Source organism: Morone saxatilis, unplaced genomic scaffold, assembly GCF_004916995.1.
Source record: "Morone saxatilis isolate NCDOM2014 unplaced genomic scaffold, NCSU_SB_2.0 Contig8, whole genome shotgun sequence".
NCBI lineage: Eukaryota > Metazoa > Chordata > Actinopteri > Moronidae > Morone > Morone saxatilis.
This window is the reverse complement of record NW_023340257.1, coordinates 22,290,866-22,309,750: the sequence shown is the minus strand read 5'-3', so window position 1 is coordinate 22,309,750 and position 18,885 is coordinate 22,290,866. Positions and strand designations below refer to the sequence as shown.

The window sequence follows — 18,885 nt, the reverse complement described above, 5'->3', positions numbered from 1 at the left end:
ATGTGGACAGACTGTACTGACTTTCACACAATGCTGCTAAAACAGACTGAAGCTTCTGAACTACAGTCAGATGGATGCACACAAATGACTTGCAAACAGTTCTTTGTCTTCCTAAAATCTTCGCGTAACGGAGAACAAACACAGTGATGGGGAGCATCTTCGGCTGCCTCTGCACCATGTGCATGTGTTTGAATAACTGTGAGACTGATTGTTTGCTCTAACGTGGCGACGTGACAAAGCTATGACTGGAGTTTACAACAGGAAGAAGACAAATATATTAAATGTTGTTTCAGCAAACATTTATATGTGATATGTGAGCAGCTTCCAAAACAAAATAGAACCCAAAGTGAAAAGAAGAAAATGCTCAAACAGCACAGCACTGAAACTAACTTCCTCTGCTATTTGCTCATCTTCACCTCTGAGTGCGAGCACAGTCATGCCTGAGGCTGGAGGCTCCCCACAGGGGTAAATGGCCATCTCCACTGATTTTCATTTCCACGCTTACCAACAGAGCGTGGGGGAAGAGACAGGCCACTGCTCTGGTGCCCACCTGGTGACCAGATGAAGGCTTCAGGGTTCAGCTCCCCCTCATAGCTCTGCATATGCAAGCACGACAGGACAGGCACGAGGCTGGCCCCTGCCTGCGGCCTGTCTTGAAGACGGATGAGGCAATGGTGCTAGGCCTGGGGCCCCCGGGATCCCTGCAGGGACCTCACTATTGGGCTGGTAGATTAGGTCTGGATCACAGTTGACATGCCACAGCAGAAAGCAATGGGATGGTGGAGAGAGGTTGTGGGAGTGTTTCTCTCTACTGCAAAAGTGGAGCAGCGAACATGTGATCCTATGATGTTTCTAACCTTTCTATAAGGTAGTATAAAGGATATACATCTATCGTCCAGCTAATGATTAAACAATTGATAAAAAAAATAATTATTCAATCAACAGAAAAGTAATTGTTAAAGACATTTATTAAGTAAATGCTAGACAGGATTTCCCATATTTCTCTGTTTTATATCATTTTAAATTTAATATCTGTGGGTAATGGACTCGTGAAGTTCACACTGTAGCCATAAATCAGATTTTGTGTCAATGTGACACATCTGTTTTTTAATGACAGTGTGTGAATAGCATCACATAGGGTCTGATCTTTTCCAAATCAGGTCAGATTTTTAGCAATGCAACCTCGTATGAACAGTCATTTAGTTGGACAAAACAAGCAATTTGAAGGCGTCACCTTGGGCTCTGGGAAATGAGTTGCATATCAATATTGATCATGAAAAACCCATGTACAGCTTTTCATTCTTAATGTTTTGGCCAATAGAACATAATAATAACAGATCGTCTTTCCAATTGTTCCACATTATAACTGGAAGGATCACATTAGCAGCCACTCAAGCGACAACAGCCCATTTCCCCCATGTTCACCTCACCACCCCCACCTATTACTGCTTCTTGAAGATATATAGCCGTCCATATACATGCCAATGAATCACAGTCCCACTCTGCACGCGACACATTGCCCTTGGTTAGGTGTTACTTCTCAAGCTCAAGGTCTAACAACGGGGTAATTATCGCAAAGCGGCGAGACGGAGGAAGATGTTAAAGGATGATATGTTTAGCTGAGGTGCGAGGGGGGTTCCCTAATTACTAGATGCATGGTGCAGGATCAATCATTTGGTGGGTTTTTAAGACGGAAGACAAAAGCAGGTCAACGGCTGAATGTCAGAGATAGAACAACAAAGTAGTGTACGTGAGGAATGTAGATCAAGAAGAGAGGAAAAAACATATAAAAACACGTCCAGGGTACACAGCGAGGCAACAGAAAGTCGCTCATCATCACAAGTGACAAATAGTGGTCTGATGGTAACTCAGGAGAGGATGTATATCTCTTTTCACAGATCAATAAGTCCTGCAGACGCTCCTGTCACAAGCCTGGGCCTGGTGCCTGCTTGTGTCTGAGTCTCCACCCTGCACTGTCCCCACGACTCCCACTCGCCTCCTGTGTAACTGCCTGCGGGGCTTGCCAAGGGGAGAAGTGGGCGCAGAAAACAACAAAGCTTAGAGCAAGGACACTACCGGGCTCCCAGCTGAAGCATCTGAGCTTTGATCATGATTACAGATTGCTGTAGCTCAGGGCAGGTGTCTTCCAGACTCAGCAACACCCTGCTGAGAGCCCATCAATAAGCAGTAGGAAGGATGACTGCTTGAATACTTTGACTTGACAACAGCACACCTTTAAATCCCTATGATACCCCTGTACAAGTCTGCTTTGAATTGTTGTTTTGTTCGGTTGCCTTCCAAGAGACAGGATGTTTGTGAAAACCCAGGGGAGCTTCTGACTAGATTTCAGAGGAAACTTTTTTTTTTTTTCTGTGAAGGAAATCACAAACTCTTGCCCAAAGACATTTACAAAAAAACCAAACCCAGTTACTTCATCCCATTTATGTAACTGGTTTTCTTATCAAACTGTACAGGTTTTTACTTGGGCTTTATTGACTAGCTGTTATCCCTCTATCACCATTTCCAGCAGTGAAAACAATTTCAGAGTGACTATGCTAAAAGTAATTTTAAAACACCAGCACCTGTTTAATCTAAAGTGGCGTATGTCTAGTTTAAATATGTCTTTTCAAACTGAATGTATGCCGCCAGGGAAATCTCCACGCGCCAGTTGCCAGTTGCCAGTTGCTGGCCGACAACTGCTCAGGAAAAAGTGCTCAGCTCCTCTCAAGTCTTTCACTGTAAGTGTCTCTGGAGGATAGAGAACAAAGCTGTGGACTGACCAGTAACCATATATTTGCCATTTTTATTTAGTGTGCGCTTTCCTTTGGGTTGAGAGCCAGAAGAAGAGGCAGAAAGTGTGAGATTCACAACAGAACATGAAAGCTCCAAACCCATGGGAATGTAGCCTTTTAAAATAATAAGCTGTCAGATTTCCTTTGAAACCTTTGACATTTCATTTTAGACTGTTTGTCTCTTCTGTTTTTCCTGTCTAGTTAAACCATATATTTTTAATCCTAAATTGGCTGTGGATGTAGTCGTATTAATACTTTACAGTTATATGACTGCTGGCAGCTTTAGAGGGAAACTCCACCCAGAAACACTCCATTTTGTTTTAAAAAAATTCTATTTTCATTGTGATTTAAGTGGTGTCATTTTTGCAGTTATGCTGACATTCTGCACCAACATTCAGCAGTCGCACTGGCTGAAACTCCTTGTAGAATAGACAGATATACCCGTTTCTCCCACAAAGCAGACTGCAGAGCAGCCACTTGATTTTCATTAAGAGGTGCAGCTCTTGCTGTGCAGTCTGATCCAAAAGTTGCTCTAATCATACAGGATGCATCCGCCAAGATACATAATAAAATCCTCCTCATATCCTAGAGGACATATCCAGCACAGATCAACAGCCAGGGAGTCCACATGCTTTTCAGCTGTTTCTCTGACTTTTTTTACAGGCAAAATAATGGATAAATCATCTTCAACTGCACTGCCTGAGGAAGTAGGAGCTAAATAATTTCAAAGAGACACAGTGGAGCCTGAAGGGGAGATACTGAGATAATAATGGACATTTAGTGGCCAAAACCCAGCAGGGTATTGCAGGGTCTCTGTACACTGCACAGCTCTCTGCTTTTATTGACATTGAGCGCATGCAGCCTGGGTCAGTTTACCGGATGGCTTACAGACTAACCTTGATGTCACTGTTGTTCATGGGTGATGTGCAGTGTAACTACTGAATGACGGATGTCAAACTCGCCTACCTCTATAATAGCCACCTCTGCAACCTCAAACCAGAGAGCTGATGAAGTTACAGAGGCGGAAAAAAACAATATTGGGTAACATTTCATTTCTGGGCCAGTCTACAATGGGAGAAAGATGTCGGTTGATAACATCAAATCAAAAATCAGATCTCCCACAGGCAATCAAAATAGTACAACCTACGTTTTGTCCACTCTGCTGTTTGACTGACAGTCTGCAGTGTTATCAGCAGGCCTGAGTGGCTGTGACTTCTCGGCTTCTATCATCTCCTTCTTTGCACATGACGAGCCATTCGGCATCTATCATGAGTGAGGCTGAGTGCTCTCTGTCTGAAAAAAGAAAAAAAACACTCCGGCCAGCCATTTACTCTGTGGTTATCTTCAAATGTCAGATGGTGAAGCCCATCACGGTCAGACTGAAACATGTTGAGCAGAACAGCTTTGGAGGACTTCACTACCTGATCCAGCAGCTCTCACAGAGATTCAGCGATGTTGGAAAAATAACATTGACTTCTAACCTACCATCACTTGTCAGAATAGGTCAGCCAGTCACTGAAATTGTGTTGTTATGACAAGCAATCAGCTGAATCTCCTTTTATTTGTGTAATTTCGCACTGAAATAATCATATCAAGTGTGTGCCTTGTGAAAGAGCCAAATTCAATTTGAAAAGCCTTTCTGACGATTTTATAATAAAAGCCAAATCTTCAATTTTCCTGCATTTACGTGCTCTAGCAGAGACAGGAGGCGGCACAAGGCAGGAAAGGGAGTTGCCCTGAGGGGAATGCCAACAAAGGACCAGCTTTAGAGTAGCACTATCAGGACAGTCATGATAGCGACACATTCACTAATGATCAAGTCTTAGCTGGCGGTGCAGGAGATAAGCAGATGTGAGTGATATCGCTGGCAGTGAAGCAATATGCTTCACCTCCCAAGGGCTTGGCTCCACATATAATCACTCTGTAATTACAAATCCTCCACTCTGCCTTACCTTAACAGGTGACATCCTTGTCTTTAGTCGTATCTGTTAAAAGCTTTCGAGTTTCCTTCCAATTTGTCCATGAAATGGTGCTTACATACAGGCAGAGTCAGACTATAACGTTAGGGTGGGGAGACTGTAATGAGGTTCATGTATTTCATGAAAATAAAATCAATATTTTTTTTTCACATACTGGATAGTAGAACAGCTCACACACTGCTAAGAAAAAATAAATTTTATCCCATTTTCGCTTTTAAATGGATTTAGATTACTTTGTCCTGCAATGATTTATATAAAATGAAAGCCACAACACAAAGCAGACAAATGATGGTGGTCAGTGTTTGCATTATCTTGAAGCTATATACTGAAGATTGGTGTTTTCATTATGTTGGTCTATAAAGCCTGAGAATAACTCATATTTAATCATTTCGATTCATCCACACCATCTCCCGCTAGGGACATCAACTCATGAGCCAGCTCAAGCAGTAGCTGGAATATGTGATTAAAATGCCCTGGGTTCAGTCACAGTATGACTTAAATCACTCCCTGGAAAACTTTATGCAATATTCTGGTGTAACTGTAACTACAGCCAGGTTGCTATTGCCATGAAGACCCCCAGCGAGCCCATGGGACAGGAACTGGGTGTAGTTGGCTTGTCAGGCCTGGGAGAACAACATCAGGGGGGCTCAGACTGGTCCAGACACAGAATTAGTGCTGAGAGCAAAGTCACTCTTGTGGATCAAAGAATACCTTTGTTCCCATGTTCCCTTTGGAAAGGAGCAGAACTCTCAGCTTTCGCTTTTCATTTTAGTTCTCTGTGACATTTTGTTTCTGTTCAGGCAAAAAGAACATACACATTAGTCAAGCAAGAAATAAGTAAAAACTGAAAATAGAATATGTGACTCATGGTAATAAAGTGCATTAAAGCGGCAGAGGAAGAGGCGGCGTGGGCATGGAGGGCAGATTGTCTTGCTAATGTTCTCTGCCCTAACAGGTGAGGAAAAAAACAAGGTATCACTGCTATTATTATAACCACCTATCATGTGGTTTGACGTCCTACACTAATTTATTTTACATTTATTTATTATAACGATGATCTCTGAATGGCATTTAATAATAGCTTCCAAACCTCAGGCAGCTCTGTACAGCTTTTCCACCAAGCTGTTTTTCACAGCAATCCTATATATGGCCATCAGCTCTTGCTGATCTTCATAAACACATACAAATATGGATAGAGCATGTCTTCTGTCCTGTTATAGCCTCCTCTAGCTCTCTCTGAGAAGAAGCTCACTTTATGCATTCCACAGACCTTGTGTTATGCTTTCACCGGGCTGCATTTTGGAAAGAGTGGCTCAAAATACAGCCAGCTACTCTGTCTTATGGTGAACATCTCGTGGCTTCTTATCCCACAATACTTTCACTACCTTTGTATGCTGGCTGGATAGATAGACTAAATGCCTGACTTCAAGCTCTTTCTTGCTGGGTTTTGTTTATGTCTTGCTGTTGCCGCTGAATTTTATTCTTCTTCGGGTTCATGGGAAGGCCAGTCAACAAGGTGCTGTTTAACCGTTGGGGCTTGACTACAATCTGCTCACGGTGGGTAAAAATAGACTTTGGCAGCTAGACTGAATAACAGCAGAATGATGGTCTGTTGTTTCTTGAATCTAAAGGCAACTTGTAGCTTAACTTGTTTATCTTAAGCAACAGAACGCAGACCGCTACAAGACTCTGGGGATTTCTCCCAAAAATGTTGACCCTCTCTCCCTCCTTCTCTCTCTCTCTCCTTTGGGTCTGCACCCCCTGCTGCTGTGGAAACCAGATCCTATAATGGTAGAGCCCACCCAACTGCTGCTGACCAGCTGGAATGAGTCTGGGAAGCAAAGCAAAACTGGAGTCACACTGCGTCGCCTTCCACCCAAACACTAAACCCTCCCCAGTCTCAGCAAGTACAGCCATGGGCCTCAAAATGGACATTATTGTTCAGCTTGTGTCAGCCTTATAAAAACTGAGGCATGCACACTTTTTTTCCCTGAGACATAATTTCATGCAGCACAATTACAGGGTTGTCATTTTATGATAATGACAGGAGTGACATTTTGCTTATTACTATGCCAAGGTGCCTTTGATGGTGTGTTTCTGCAAGGCTTCAAAAAAGCCCACAAAGCACATTCCACTCCTTCAGATGAAGTCTTATTTGTATTGATCACTAAACACACAAACACTCATTCTCTCAAGGGTCTTGGCGCCTCTAATTTATAAGCTGAATTCATAATGGAAAAATCCTTGACTTTGTTAGCATTCACAAACACAAGCTAAATATAGATTTTAGCCCACTCGTGTATAAACAAAAGGAAAGCTGTGAAATGTATTCACTTCAAATACTTACTATTATGCAACACATGCAAGAGTATTCATTAAAGGCCTCAAATTAAACTTGCAGTGGTGCTGAGGATGGGGAAGTTAGGGGGCGGAGGGGGGAGCAGGGGGCAACATAATATATTTACCCTAAATTCCCAGCATTACTCGAGGCAGACAGCAAAGGCGGGCCCTGGTCTCAGCACACAGGACATTAACACACTAAGCATCTGCGTGTCTGCCACACTACAGGAACCCTCAAAGAAAAACAAAGATACAACAAATTCACACTTTACGAGAGCAATTCCCTTTCACGCATGCAACTACTGTCACCAAGTCATCAGCCAACTGTGGGTCATTTGTGACAGACAAATGCATGTGCACAGGTGACCCACCCCCGTCGCCCTCTGATCTGATCTGCAGCTGCCTTTTATGCCACCTTCACCTGTCCTCATTGTCTAGCAGCACGGCCACATGTGTTTGAGTCCCACTGAGGGACAGTTTCTCTCCCAGAGCTGCACACTGACCCTGATCTAATTCTCCCAGAGACAGAGGCGGCCCTTCTCCACCCATTACCTACTGTGCAGCTCTCAAAGCTATTCCTGGCCTTTAAGGGGTAAGATGTGGGAGATACTCGGACACACTGTGCCAAATTAAATGAGACATCCACGAGTAAAAGTGGCAAATAGGAGAAAAATTACTTTCTTAAATGGGTGTTCGCAATGCCTCTGTGGGATATGGAAGTGTACAATATAATGTATGTTTGGTTTGAGGGTAAAGAAACTATAGACAGGCAATTACTGTGGATTCCTTTACCAAAAATAGACTTCTCTCCCGGCTATTTTGCGCTGCCATTTTATTTGCAGATCTGTCTCCATACATCCAGTCCATATTCTATTTCCTCGCTGGCCTGCTATTTGACCTACGAGAAGGCAGCACAAAAAGAGTATTGACCCCACATTCCCCCTCACTAGGAACAACAGGGTATAATTAACTGTAGTGTTAAAAGCACGGTGCCTCTGAGACTGTAAACCAGGGTATGAATACTGAGCAAAGTACTTTATCCCACAGGGCTCAGACCCAATCCATTCAATCCATACTTATTCATTTATTCAGCCGACTCATGGCCTCTGACTTCCCCTCAGAGATGTCTAACAGGTCAAATGTGGGCTTTCCATCTTCTTCATCCCTAATTAGAAATAACGTGGAGAAGTTCAGGAAAACATTTTTTTTTTCTTTCTTTCCCTAGTTCTTTCTTTGTATTTCTGTTCACACAATAGGGTTTATCTGCCACAGAAAGAAGGACTATGATGGCTCAAACTGCATGAAAGAGGTTTATTCTTGTGCCCCTACCTGTGACTAAAGTATTGCTCACTGTATGTACAGGCTAGGGCAGTGACATCAGACATGCCCTCCACAATGTGTGTCACCAGTGATACAGAAAAGCGGAGCCTCCGCCATCTGTTAAGCATCTGTCTGAGCTGTGATTCATCCATTCACACATATTCGCTGTTTTAGCTGTCAGCAGCAAAGACGTGATATGTGTTAACAATTACTGCTTCGCCCTCACTGTTAAAGCAGAGGAGAAGCTCCTGGGTAATCATCTCAGGAAACAAACTCTACACAAAGAAATTAAGTTAGCACAACCCGCGCCTGTGGTGGCCGAGAGAGAGAGAGAGAGAGAGAGAACAGGGAGAGTGAGCTTGAGAGTGAAGCAGGAGAGGGAGCGGTGGTTGTGAGAAAGCCAGTGAATCCAATAAATAAACATAATTGTTTGTTTCACAGAAGTTATACTCCCCCGCGCTTATGTCAACGCCTGATTTGGTGTGAATAAGTCCTCAGACTTGTTAATTAATTAGTCAGTTTAAAAAATGGCACCACAATGGTTAAAAATATCTGAATAGCTGGAACCAACAAATGGACATTTTTGCTTCGTAAAATACTTCCAAATTAACGATTAGCACAATCAGATTTACATCCCAAATACATGAATTCCCCACAACTACCAGCCTCCCTTTGCTCTCTGTTTTTTTGGCTGCATTAATGCCAAACACAAATACAGACACACCAGGCACGTTTTTTGCAATAGTTCTCTTCCGAGTAACAAAACCAACCCAATATGCGGCACGCCTGCTACTATGGCAGTGAAAACAATGACTTAACAGGGGAACAGACTGAAATAACCCTTCTGTCTGTCCTATGGTTCCCCAGACTTCCTGTTTGACAAAACTAAATCCCTGTTGATGCTGGGCTTTCCGCCCTGTTTCTCTCTGTTTCTGTCTCACTCTTTTTTTTCATCCGTTCTCTCTTTCTGTCTTTTTGGCTGAGCCCAGGTCCACTCTTCGGGTCACCGGGTACTGGCCCAATCTATTTGTTTTTCTGCTTGCAGACAGCAATGTGCACAACCACTGAGAGGAGGAGGAGGAGAGTTAGGGAAGGAGAAGGAGAGAAGAAGGACACAGAGGGGTGGACAGAAAGCAGAATTAGGGGAAAGGTGAACCAAGGCTGAAATAGAGAGTTAAAGACTGAGAGCACCGGCAATAATACGCTGGTAACCTGAAAGGTTAAAGAAGGGGGGCAGATGTGTGAGAAAGAGTGAAGAGTGAAGGAGAAAGACAGACCAGAGTGTTGGAGAAAATAGACTATGGTGCACCGGCTATGTTTCGTTGCTCTCTGACTCCAATCACCTTTGTGGTAATGTTGGAGGGGGTTTGAGGGAACAGTATGTTGAGCAAAAATAGCTGCCAGGCTCAATGAGCGCATTACAGTGTTGCATGAGTGGTCTGCACTTTAGGTGATCACTCAGCCCAGAGGAAGAGAAGTCCACTTTATAACCATCAGTGGCCGGAAACGTAAGCAATGAGGAGCAAGATAAAAACCATTAGACAAAGTCTTGTTCGTGGTGCAAAGGCCTGGCTCTTTCCTCTCAAACATATGGGCCGGTGCTATCTCATTAGTTTTATGCAATGCCTACATGGCAGCTGAGACAGTGTAGTCCATCATCATCACATCAAACTGGCAGGTCTACATGGAGGAAGGAATACAGATAGGTTTTTGGAAGTAAAAGGATAACACGGCGTGTCAGGGAATATTTACCCATTGCCTCGGAAATGTCTCGTGATCCGACACCATTTGACTATGACAGTCAAGAGACACTGTTCCAGACAGAATATTCCCCCGGAAAAATGAGCTCTTCATCTCAAAGCCTTCCTCATATGGATGCGATTTCATTTTGTTGTACCTCTTGAAAATGAGGGCTGGTGGTGAGAGGGGAGTGGAAGCACACATTCTGGGACTGGGCGGGATCCAGCTGGCAAGAACTCACAAAGCCGACACAAGGACAAAGCTCCTGGCTGTGCTGGTATGGCTCTCAAACAGGACAACACACTCCTGTGCCAAATGGCCCTTGGCAACATTATGGAAGCCACAATGGCAGCCCATCTGTAATTTATTTACATGTCTTTAAATGTATTGCTCGTGCACGTGCCCTTGACATACACTTCGAGCTACAGAGGTAGTGCAGACAGATGTGGTAAATTTAATTTCATCTGGCCTTAACGCGTGACCAGGAAACTGTATTACATGTTCTGTGTTACAGGGCACCTCTGGGGGAACAATAGAGTGACTGAAGGAAAAGATACACACTCAAAATAGAGGCAAACCTAACTGACATAGACCCAGAGTGCAATGTATTTCATGCGTGTATCCTCTCTGCGGCTTCTTATTGTTCATTTACTGACATTCCAACCCAGTGTGGGCAAACGAGATGTTGGCACAGAGGTGTAAACAGAGCCAATCAGCCAGAAAACGAAATGGAGAAGCTTTCCCAGAAGGAAACAAAGCCAATTATTTGATAGTTCAGATCAACTGCAGCTTCAGCGGAGGCTGGTGTGGGAAGTATTCATCCAGCGCAGCCAGCAAGCCTGTGCACATTGCGGAGGCTAGACCCAGTGTGTCGCATTGTTTTCCTCACAAACAAATCTTTTTGTTCTGACAGACCAAGCCTAATAGGGTTTTAAATTCTGTTTCTACTTTCACTGTTTTATCCATTTCTTCCATTCTGATTTGAAGGAATAACAAAATCAAAACCAAAAGCTTTGCAACTGGTCTAAAGAATGTTGTATAAATGACACGTCTGTCATCTCCCTCTGAAAAGATCTCACACAGGCGCATCAGAAAGTAGAAATGCATGTCAAGAAAACACACAACACAAAGACAATTTCTGTTCTCACTTCATCAAAGGACTGTCAGAACGGGGTAATATTTAATGTAATAGACATTAAATGTCTCAATCTAATCAATAATAAAGGCTGTTTTTAGCCCATCCCTTAGTGATGGCATTGAGAGTTCTTTGTACTTCTCACAATGACCGATAAAATTAGATTCTATAGATTCCCTGCTGACCACAGCCTTCTCCTATGGCAGTAAAATGTGCTGCGTTGAGCTGTTTCAAACTTTTTTTCTTTTACATCCCTTGGGGACAATACACCTCATAGGTCCGCACCTCCCCTGAAACAGCAGCAGCTATGAAGTCCTCTGATTGTACCCTACATACTGTCCCAACAAACTCCCTGAAAAGCACAAGTACAGCCCGTCATGGATCATATTGTTTGTCTTGTTATTTCGCTTTCAGTTTCAAGGACGCAGCAGTTCAACGCCTTCTCAATAAAATAGTGCCTATATCCTCCGGCCTTGAGAAGCTACAGTATGTCTCCTGACATTTTTATCAAGAGTTAAAATGATTTTAGTCCAGCTGACATTCTCATAGGCAATATTTTTGAGAGATTTCAGGCATGTTTTAGAAAAATGCTTTATCCTCTCCTAATGTGACTAGTGATTTTGGCTTTGGGCTTCAAATGCTGCAAATCAACCTCTGGGACCTTTGTTTTTTTGGATCACAGCAGTTTTATTTGATTGATTGTCTTGAAAGGGCAACAGGGTATAGTGTCAGTGGAATATATTGGGTTTACATTTGCAATTCAGGTTATTAAATGGACACCGCCAAACTGCAATGAGCAGCAAAGCCAATGAGAGCTGGCAAGAACAGAGAAGGCAAAAACATGAAATATTTTTAACTACACAATAAAATCTATATAATAAGAAGTGCACAATCAAAGTATTTCCCTAACCACTCTCCTCTCCTCTCCAAATTTGGCATCAAGCCCTGTTTGTCTCTCTTTCAGCACAGGAGTTCACACAAACTCTGACTGCTGTGTATTACTCTTCTTTCTCAGATACCAACTTCACCACAGTCATTTCAGAAAGTCACATTTTAAGTTTGTTTCTGTAAATATTGAAACATTCCCAACTAGATCCTTTTTGTGTACCCCCACCTATCAGAAATATGATAACGTTCAAGTATCTCAGTATAAAAAAAACCCTTTAGAGATTGACTTGGTGAGGCCCAAGGCTCCCATCCCTACCCCTAGTATTTAATTGGTGATGGAACAGACCAATCATCCAATCGTGAAGCCTGTCAAACTATCAGTCACCTCGAGGCAATCAACAAAACTACCTGTCAGGTGCAGAGAGGGAAAAAATGAAATAAAAAAGGACCAAAAAAAAATCAGAAATTAAAAGGTAGGTTATTGTGCTGAGGGAAAATAAGTATGTTAAAAGGTACATAGAGGTCTTGTGCCTGTTGAAAACAACCATTAAATAGCTTTCTTCCCACTGTGCACAGCTCTGCTTGGGGCACCCGAAAGACAACACAAGCTCTACAGGAGGGAAACAAAATCCCTAACAACCAAATCCAAGTCAAGAATCTTTTAATGTCTGAGCCTCCTGTCTGTGCCACAGTCGTGTGGAGTCCGCATTGCTGCATAACTAAGACAAGAAACTACAGCAAAGGCAGTTGTTTAATGTAAGCAGCGCAGAGTTCTCAGGCCTTTGATTTATGAGCCAGAACAGTCTCATAGTCTCATACTTAGACTCTAACTCTCTGGCCTGTAGAGGAAATCTGGGCCTTTGCCATTACCAATTAACTAGCTCTGGAACAACTTGCCCATAGTGGACTGGAAGAAAACAACATTATAAGAGGGAAAGAACAACACTAGTAACAACAATAGTTATTGTTAAAAGTTATTCTTTCAGTCTGGGCTGCAGCTAATGAGATAAAGCACTGATAAATCCTTTCCGCTCTAATCTATTTCATGGGATTGAGATAAATTACAGGGAGATATAAAGTGGGTGTTTTACTTGTGACAGCCCAGAGGCCCGGTACTCTCTGGTAAGACACTCTTCATTAGTGGTCTACAATAGGAGCAGAGGAAACACAAGAGACATCGACATCAGATGATGAGGTTCCTTTGTATCTGGTAAAACTCGCATGCCTTGCCTCACCGACCGTTTGCCTCATTTACTCCCTCTCCTTCTCGCTGAGATTTGATCATATCTCTCGGCACACATTTTAGTTTTCCCTCTGCGGATCTTTATTTCTCAGCGAGGTTCTCGGCTAATAAGAAGTGAATCCTGAATGTTTCAATCATCAGGTATTTTTCCTCCTTGTACGCCTGCAAGTGATGGAAGACAATACATGAAGCAGCCCACTGAGCTTCCCAATTGTGTCACTTCCAATTAGCCCTTCTGAGACATCTCTGCCCTTTTGATCAAAGGCATTCAAGTTATAAAGTACTGAGCATTGTCCTCTGTATTGTACCCCGCCTTCCTTCACTCTCCCCCCATCTAAATTCATGCATGTCTGGATTTGTGACTCCACGAAAGAGAGAAATCGCAAGAAAGACAGACAGGGATTTTTTTAATCCTTTAACCAAAAATAGCAGCCCGCTGTAATTCTGTATGTACGGGTTTGCTATGAGCTTAAAAGGCGCTCTTCTTACATAAAAGTACACATTTCTGAATAAACCAGCCAGCCTTCACCTTAATCATCCTCTATATTATACATCATTAATACCGATGTTCCTAAGTAGCTAAGCCTTTTAGAACTAGGACATGGCACGTTGTGGTGGTCCTCAGTAGATTTATCCTTCTGAAAAACCTGGCAGCTCTGTCAAATCTGCCTGCAACCTGCGTTTCTGTCATATCACTTTTTAAAGCCAAACTGAAGTGATGGGGATTGTAAATAGCAGAGTGGTGAGCCACAGTATGCGAGCAAGCGTTTTGAGTTAATGAGAGGGCTGGAGCACCGCAGCTTCTTAAACTAGGGCAGAAAAACTTGCAGCTTCAATGGAAGCCTTCCCTCAGACCTCACGTCCCGGGAGAACACATGTGCAAAACCAACAGTACACATAAACAAAGCCGGTGCCGTGCGGAGCCATGTCCACTTACTGTAATCAAACAAACAAACAAAAAGACGTTTCCATAGCCAGAGCTGCAGCGTGGACAGGGCTCTATTTTTGCAAAGAGAATGAGAAAGGGCGTGGGTTTCTTTTCAACTTTAAGGGGCGCATTGTGGCTCAGACCCAGAGCACAAAATCCCACTGACATATTTTGGTCATGCTTGTAGCCCAAATAAAGTTCAGTTTTCCATCATTTTATCAGTCAAACTAAAAACAAAAGATATGCACATAAGACAAAGAGTAAAGAGATTCAAATATAGGTATGTCTTATGAAACTCTGTTCTGTTCTGGAGGTTTTTTTTCTCATCAAATTATATGTTCCACCTTATTTACAATATGCGAGCCCAGTCTAGGGTTTCTTAAATGAGACCACAGCCTAAAATCACCAAAAGCCATTCACAAAATGTGCACAAAATGCAGACAGACAGACACCCTCGGCACCGTCACATTTGATGTGAAATCAACGATTCAGTTTATGAATGTGGTCCTTATTTAAACAGACTTTCAAAAAACTCACGCAGTCCAATAATAACAATGTGCAGAATTGTGTGTTTTTTTTAAACTGCAGTCCTGAGTTATGAAATGTAAACTGAGCCAACGTCATTAACCGAGTAACATGACCAGCATCTCACTGAGAGACTTTTTATGTCTCGTGGAGCCGAGTATCTGAGGAAACAACAGCTTTTCTGGGCCGACAGCGGGTTAGTTGGCTTAGAAAAGTTGTCCAGAGGAGAAATTTTCATGGTTATCAAGATTTCTATGCCTCCTTGTTTCCTCACCAATGTGATTTTGTTTCATGAACAACACTTCAGTTGGAGAGTTCAAACCAAATTTGATGAGAAGTTAATTACAGCCATTAAAACCTTCAGGTTCTATATAGGCATCTATATCTTAGGAGTTACAGAGAATCTGTCTTCTTGTAGTCTGTCTTATGGAAAGCAAACCCCACTGTGAAGTCTGGGTTGGTTGCAGGTACAAACACAGAGAAAACATCACAGAAACATAAACTCACCTCCAACAAACTGGATACCGCCGGCCACGCGGCCAATTGTACGCGAGATGAGGTCAGAGATGCAGCAGCCCATGAGAGCTGTGAGCGCCACCAGCAGGAGGAGGCCGCATCCCACTCCCGTCACCACCGTGCAGATCCTCCACTCCAGGCTTGGGATGCCGTGAAAGGAGGCGTAACGCCCACACTGCTCCAGCATCACCGTGGCCTGCCTCTCCTCGTCCCTCACCGGGTAGGAGCAGCGCCGGAAGGTGCCAAAGGACACTGGCTTATCCATCTGTGTCCCCAGCAGCCAGTAGGGCATGAAGAAGCCAACGCAGGAAGCAGCAGCACACAGCAGGGACAGCAGGGCCCAGATAACGCCCGTACATGTCAGACTAGACGCCATGGTAAACAGTCTGCGAACGGTTCACACAGTCACTGAACTAACAGTAGTTTTATGAGCAGTTGCTGTGTTGTGGGAAGCCTTGTAGTGAGCATTTAACACTAGCAGTCTTCACCGTCTCAGTGACTCCGGGTCCCTGTCAGGAGGAAGAGAAACATCCATACTGAGCACTGACAGAAACATCATCTGTAGGAACAAGATGTTGGCTTTTGGAGTAAAAAAAAAAATCAGAGCTTGATAAACTGAAAACCAGAAACCTGTTCCCCAGTCATTATAAGTGGAGCTATGATCTCAGATATGAAAGATTCCTAGTAAAGGGTATTACTCATTAGTTAGATCTTTTTCCTGTAAAGACTTTATTTGAAAGCTAAGATAAACAACACAGGGTACAGTTTAGAGCATAGTTATCCAATATAGAATCTAACTATAATTGGATTCATATAGGCTATAACAGCAAGCACAATGCAATAACCATAAAACTCAGGACAATAAATGATTAACTCAAGTTTGATAAGCTTGAGGCAGCAATTCTCCATCCTAGTTGTTTCTTAATCCCTTCATTGACATATATAACAACCAGTGAATGCCAACAGGTAGCCTATTATTGGAACAACTGGAATTATATGTATAGCTACTGTGGATTTATTTTGATTTTTAAAAACAATGTTAACTCTTATACAACAGCATTTCTATAACAACTACATACAATACACCTTAAAGGCATATTGCTGGATTAGGATATGATAAAAACATGAAAACCAATGGAAACTGCTCATTTAGTTCAGGAGACACACAAGCAGCCACTACAGAAACATACAGTGATTTCTGGTTAGGGGTGACCTCACGGAACAAGCTGCATTATCGCAGTGCTCACACTGTCGGAATGTGAATAATGAAAACAAGACTAAGAAAGGGGCAAAGGAGAAGAAAGCTTACATGTTGGGAGAGCTCCGGAATAAGGGGCGCTCGGTGTACACTGAGGGCTGATTTCATCTGCTGACTCCAGCTGTGTTGGCTCTCAAAGCAAACTTTTCTTCAGTCGAGGAAAAAGAGAAAAGAAATGCGTTCGACCCCAAGAATGTAAATCCAAAAAGTGACCGCTGAATCTGTTCACAAATCACTTCCTCCTCATCAATATATTTAACCGAGCAAAGATCAATTATTCACTCCTGCGCGGTGCAGAAACGTGCGGCGCTGACTGACTGGACTCCGGTTTCCACATTCCTGCTCAGAGAGAGAGAGAGAGCAGCAGGCGCGGCGGGAGAGCAGCGGAAGAGAGACAGGAAGCACGAGAGAGGGGGAGAGAGAGGGGCGGGGAGGGGGCGAGCCCATGAAACACTCTCGGGAGGTGACCATCAATCACAGCAATCCCCACCCAGGGGCAGGACTCACCGCTACTATCATTCCCTGCATGCTCTTGATGCATTCACGGTCGCCTCGTAAAACTGCCAGGGTAGACTTGGAAATAACGATACTGAATCTGACAAACCTCAATTGAGTTGTTGAGGTGATGAAAGTTAAGCAAATGGACGGATGACATGATATTGTAGCATAATGTTAGCATATGATAAATATTAGCGTTAGTACATTTTGCTTAGGAGCCATTAAGCTGACTGAAATTCACGTGAATGAGGTCTTGATTTTATGTGATTTTTAAACAGCAGGGAAATCAGTTGTATCATTGTATTTCATTTTCATATGGATATTTAAGTTGTTAATGTCAAACTATTTAATCATAGTTTTCTGTATGTTTTGTCTGCCTTGCTATCTAACACATTGGGATGACGTTTGGATGTTAAGTGAATTGTTCCCAAATGTTATCAGCTGTTTATCAGAGTGTTACAGAGTAACTGATGTAAGTATTGTTTATAAACGTTTATAAACTGATCTTGAATTATAAAAAAAAAACCCATAATAATATATATCTGTTGCTAAACAAAATAGCTAAATATTTATTTGACAGCTTCTCATTTAGCCCTCTTTTTGGGAGTGAGCAGTCAGACAAGTCGCTGATTGTTAAGGATCCTTGGACAGGTCATTTACAGGTTACTAAGCTCAGGCCTGTGCAGTAGGGAAATCACCTGACAAGGTCACCCTACCACTCTGAGTAATCCCACTACCTTAATGCTATAGAAAGGAACCAACTGAGTATTCCCATAATTGTGCAGAAACAGGTCATTTAAATATTCAACATATGGATGGTAAAGAGAGATGCACTCACCAATTCTATTTATAAAAATTGTGAGTAATAACAAGTAATACAGTGTTTTTTTTATTTAGTATTTTATTATTATTATTTTAATTTGCATAATATACATATTTTATTGCTGGAACAATTTCTAAGTGGAATTTTTCTAACAGCACTTGAACACAGCAATGTGTTCTTCGGTACTTGGCAACATATAAAAGCATAATAAGACATTTTCCTGAATGGGTGAGGAGCCTGGGTATAAAGAACTATTGTATTTTGGTTGATATAATAACCATATTAATCACCGTTAGCCCTTTACTTACAACAAACAAGTGTTTTCAACCAAAAATAAACAACCCTGGAGCGGAACGCCTCCACGGAGCTACACGCTGACCGGACCTACATTTCAGGCGGACCACAACATTTCCCGAAAGTTGACGTGGAGCTGTTTGGAGCTGTTTGTGCACAATGGGCGACTCTAAGGTCGAAATGTCCCCTGAGAGCCCCGCTGCAACACAGAGCCCAAATGCGCCTTCTCAACCCAACAACCCGCTGTCCAGGAAACTGAATAAAATACTGGAGACGAGGCTCGACAACGACAAGGTAACGTGGAGGGGAGCTTCTAGCCAGCTAGCTGACGTTAGCTCAGTTTTGCAAGCTCGTCGTGTCACATCTGGATATAGGTTGATATTGTCGCCCTGTCACATCTGGATATAGGTTGATATTGTCGCCCTGTCTAAACGACATTGTTCCTCGCTGGGTGTGGTAGTAACACAATAATAAAAAACTCTTTATTCAGTCGGTAGTCAGGTTAGCATTTTGCTGCAGTCATTCAAGATAGATATACAGACTTTATTCATCCCCGAAGGGAAATTAGGTCGTCATAGCAGCCAGGTACATTAAAATACAATAAAA

At 42.7% G+C, this 18,885-nt stretch overlaps 2 protein-coding genes across 2 annotated transcripts in view; one reads left to right on the top strand and one right to left on the bottom strand.

The window, feature by feature from the left end:
* Positions 1–17,023, bottom strand: part of LOC118341697 (LHFPL tetraspan subfamily member 6 protein) — a gene marked incomplete at its 5' end in the record, with an annotated part of 40,798 nt that extends 23,775 nt beyond the window's left edge. The window contains 2 exon segments of the mRNA XM_035680017.1: positions 15,398–15,915; positions 16,716–17,023. Coding sequence (XP_035535910.1) covers positions 15,398–15,782 — 385 coding nt within the window.
* A 1,415-nt stretch (positions 17,024–18,438) lies between these two features.
* cog6 (component of oligomeric golgi complex 6) overlaps positions 18,439–18,885 on the top strand; it is a 20,744-nt gene continuing 20,297 nt past the window's right edge. The window contains exon 1 of the mRNA XM_035680016.1: positions 18,439–18,573. Within this exon, the coding sequence (XP_035535909.1) occupies positions 18,439–18,573 (135 nt within the window). The remainder of the gene's footprint in view (positions 18,574–18,885) is intronic.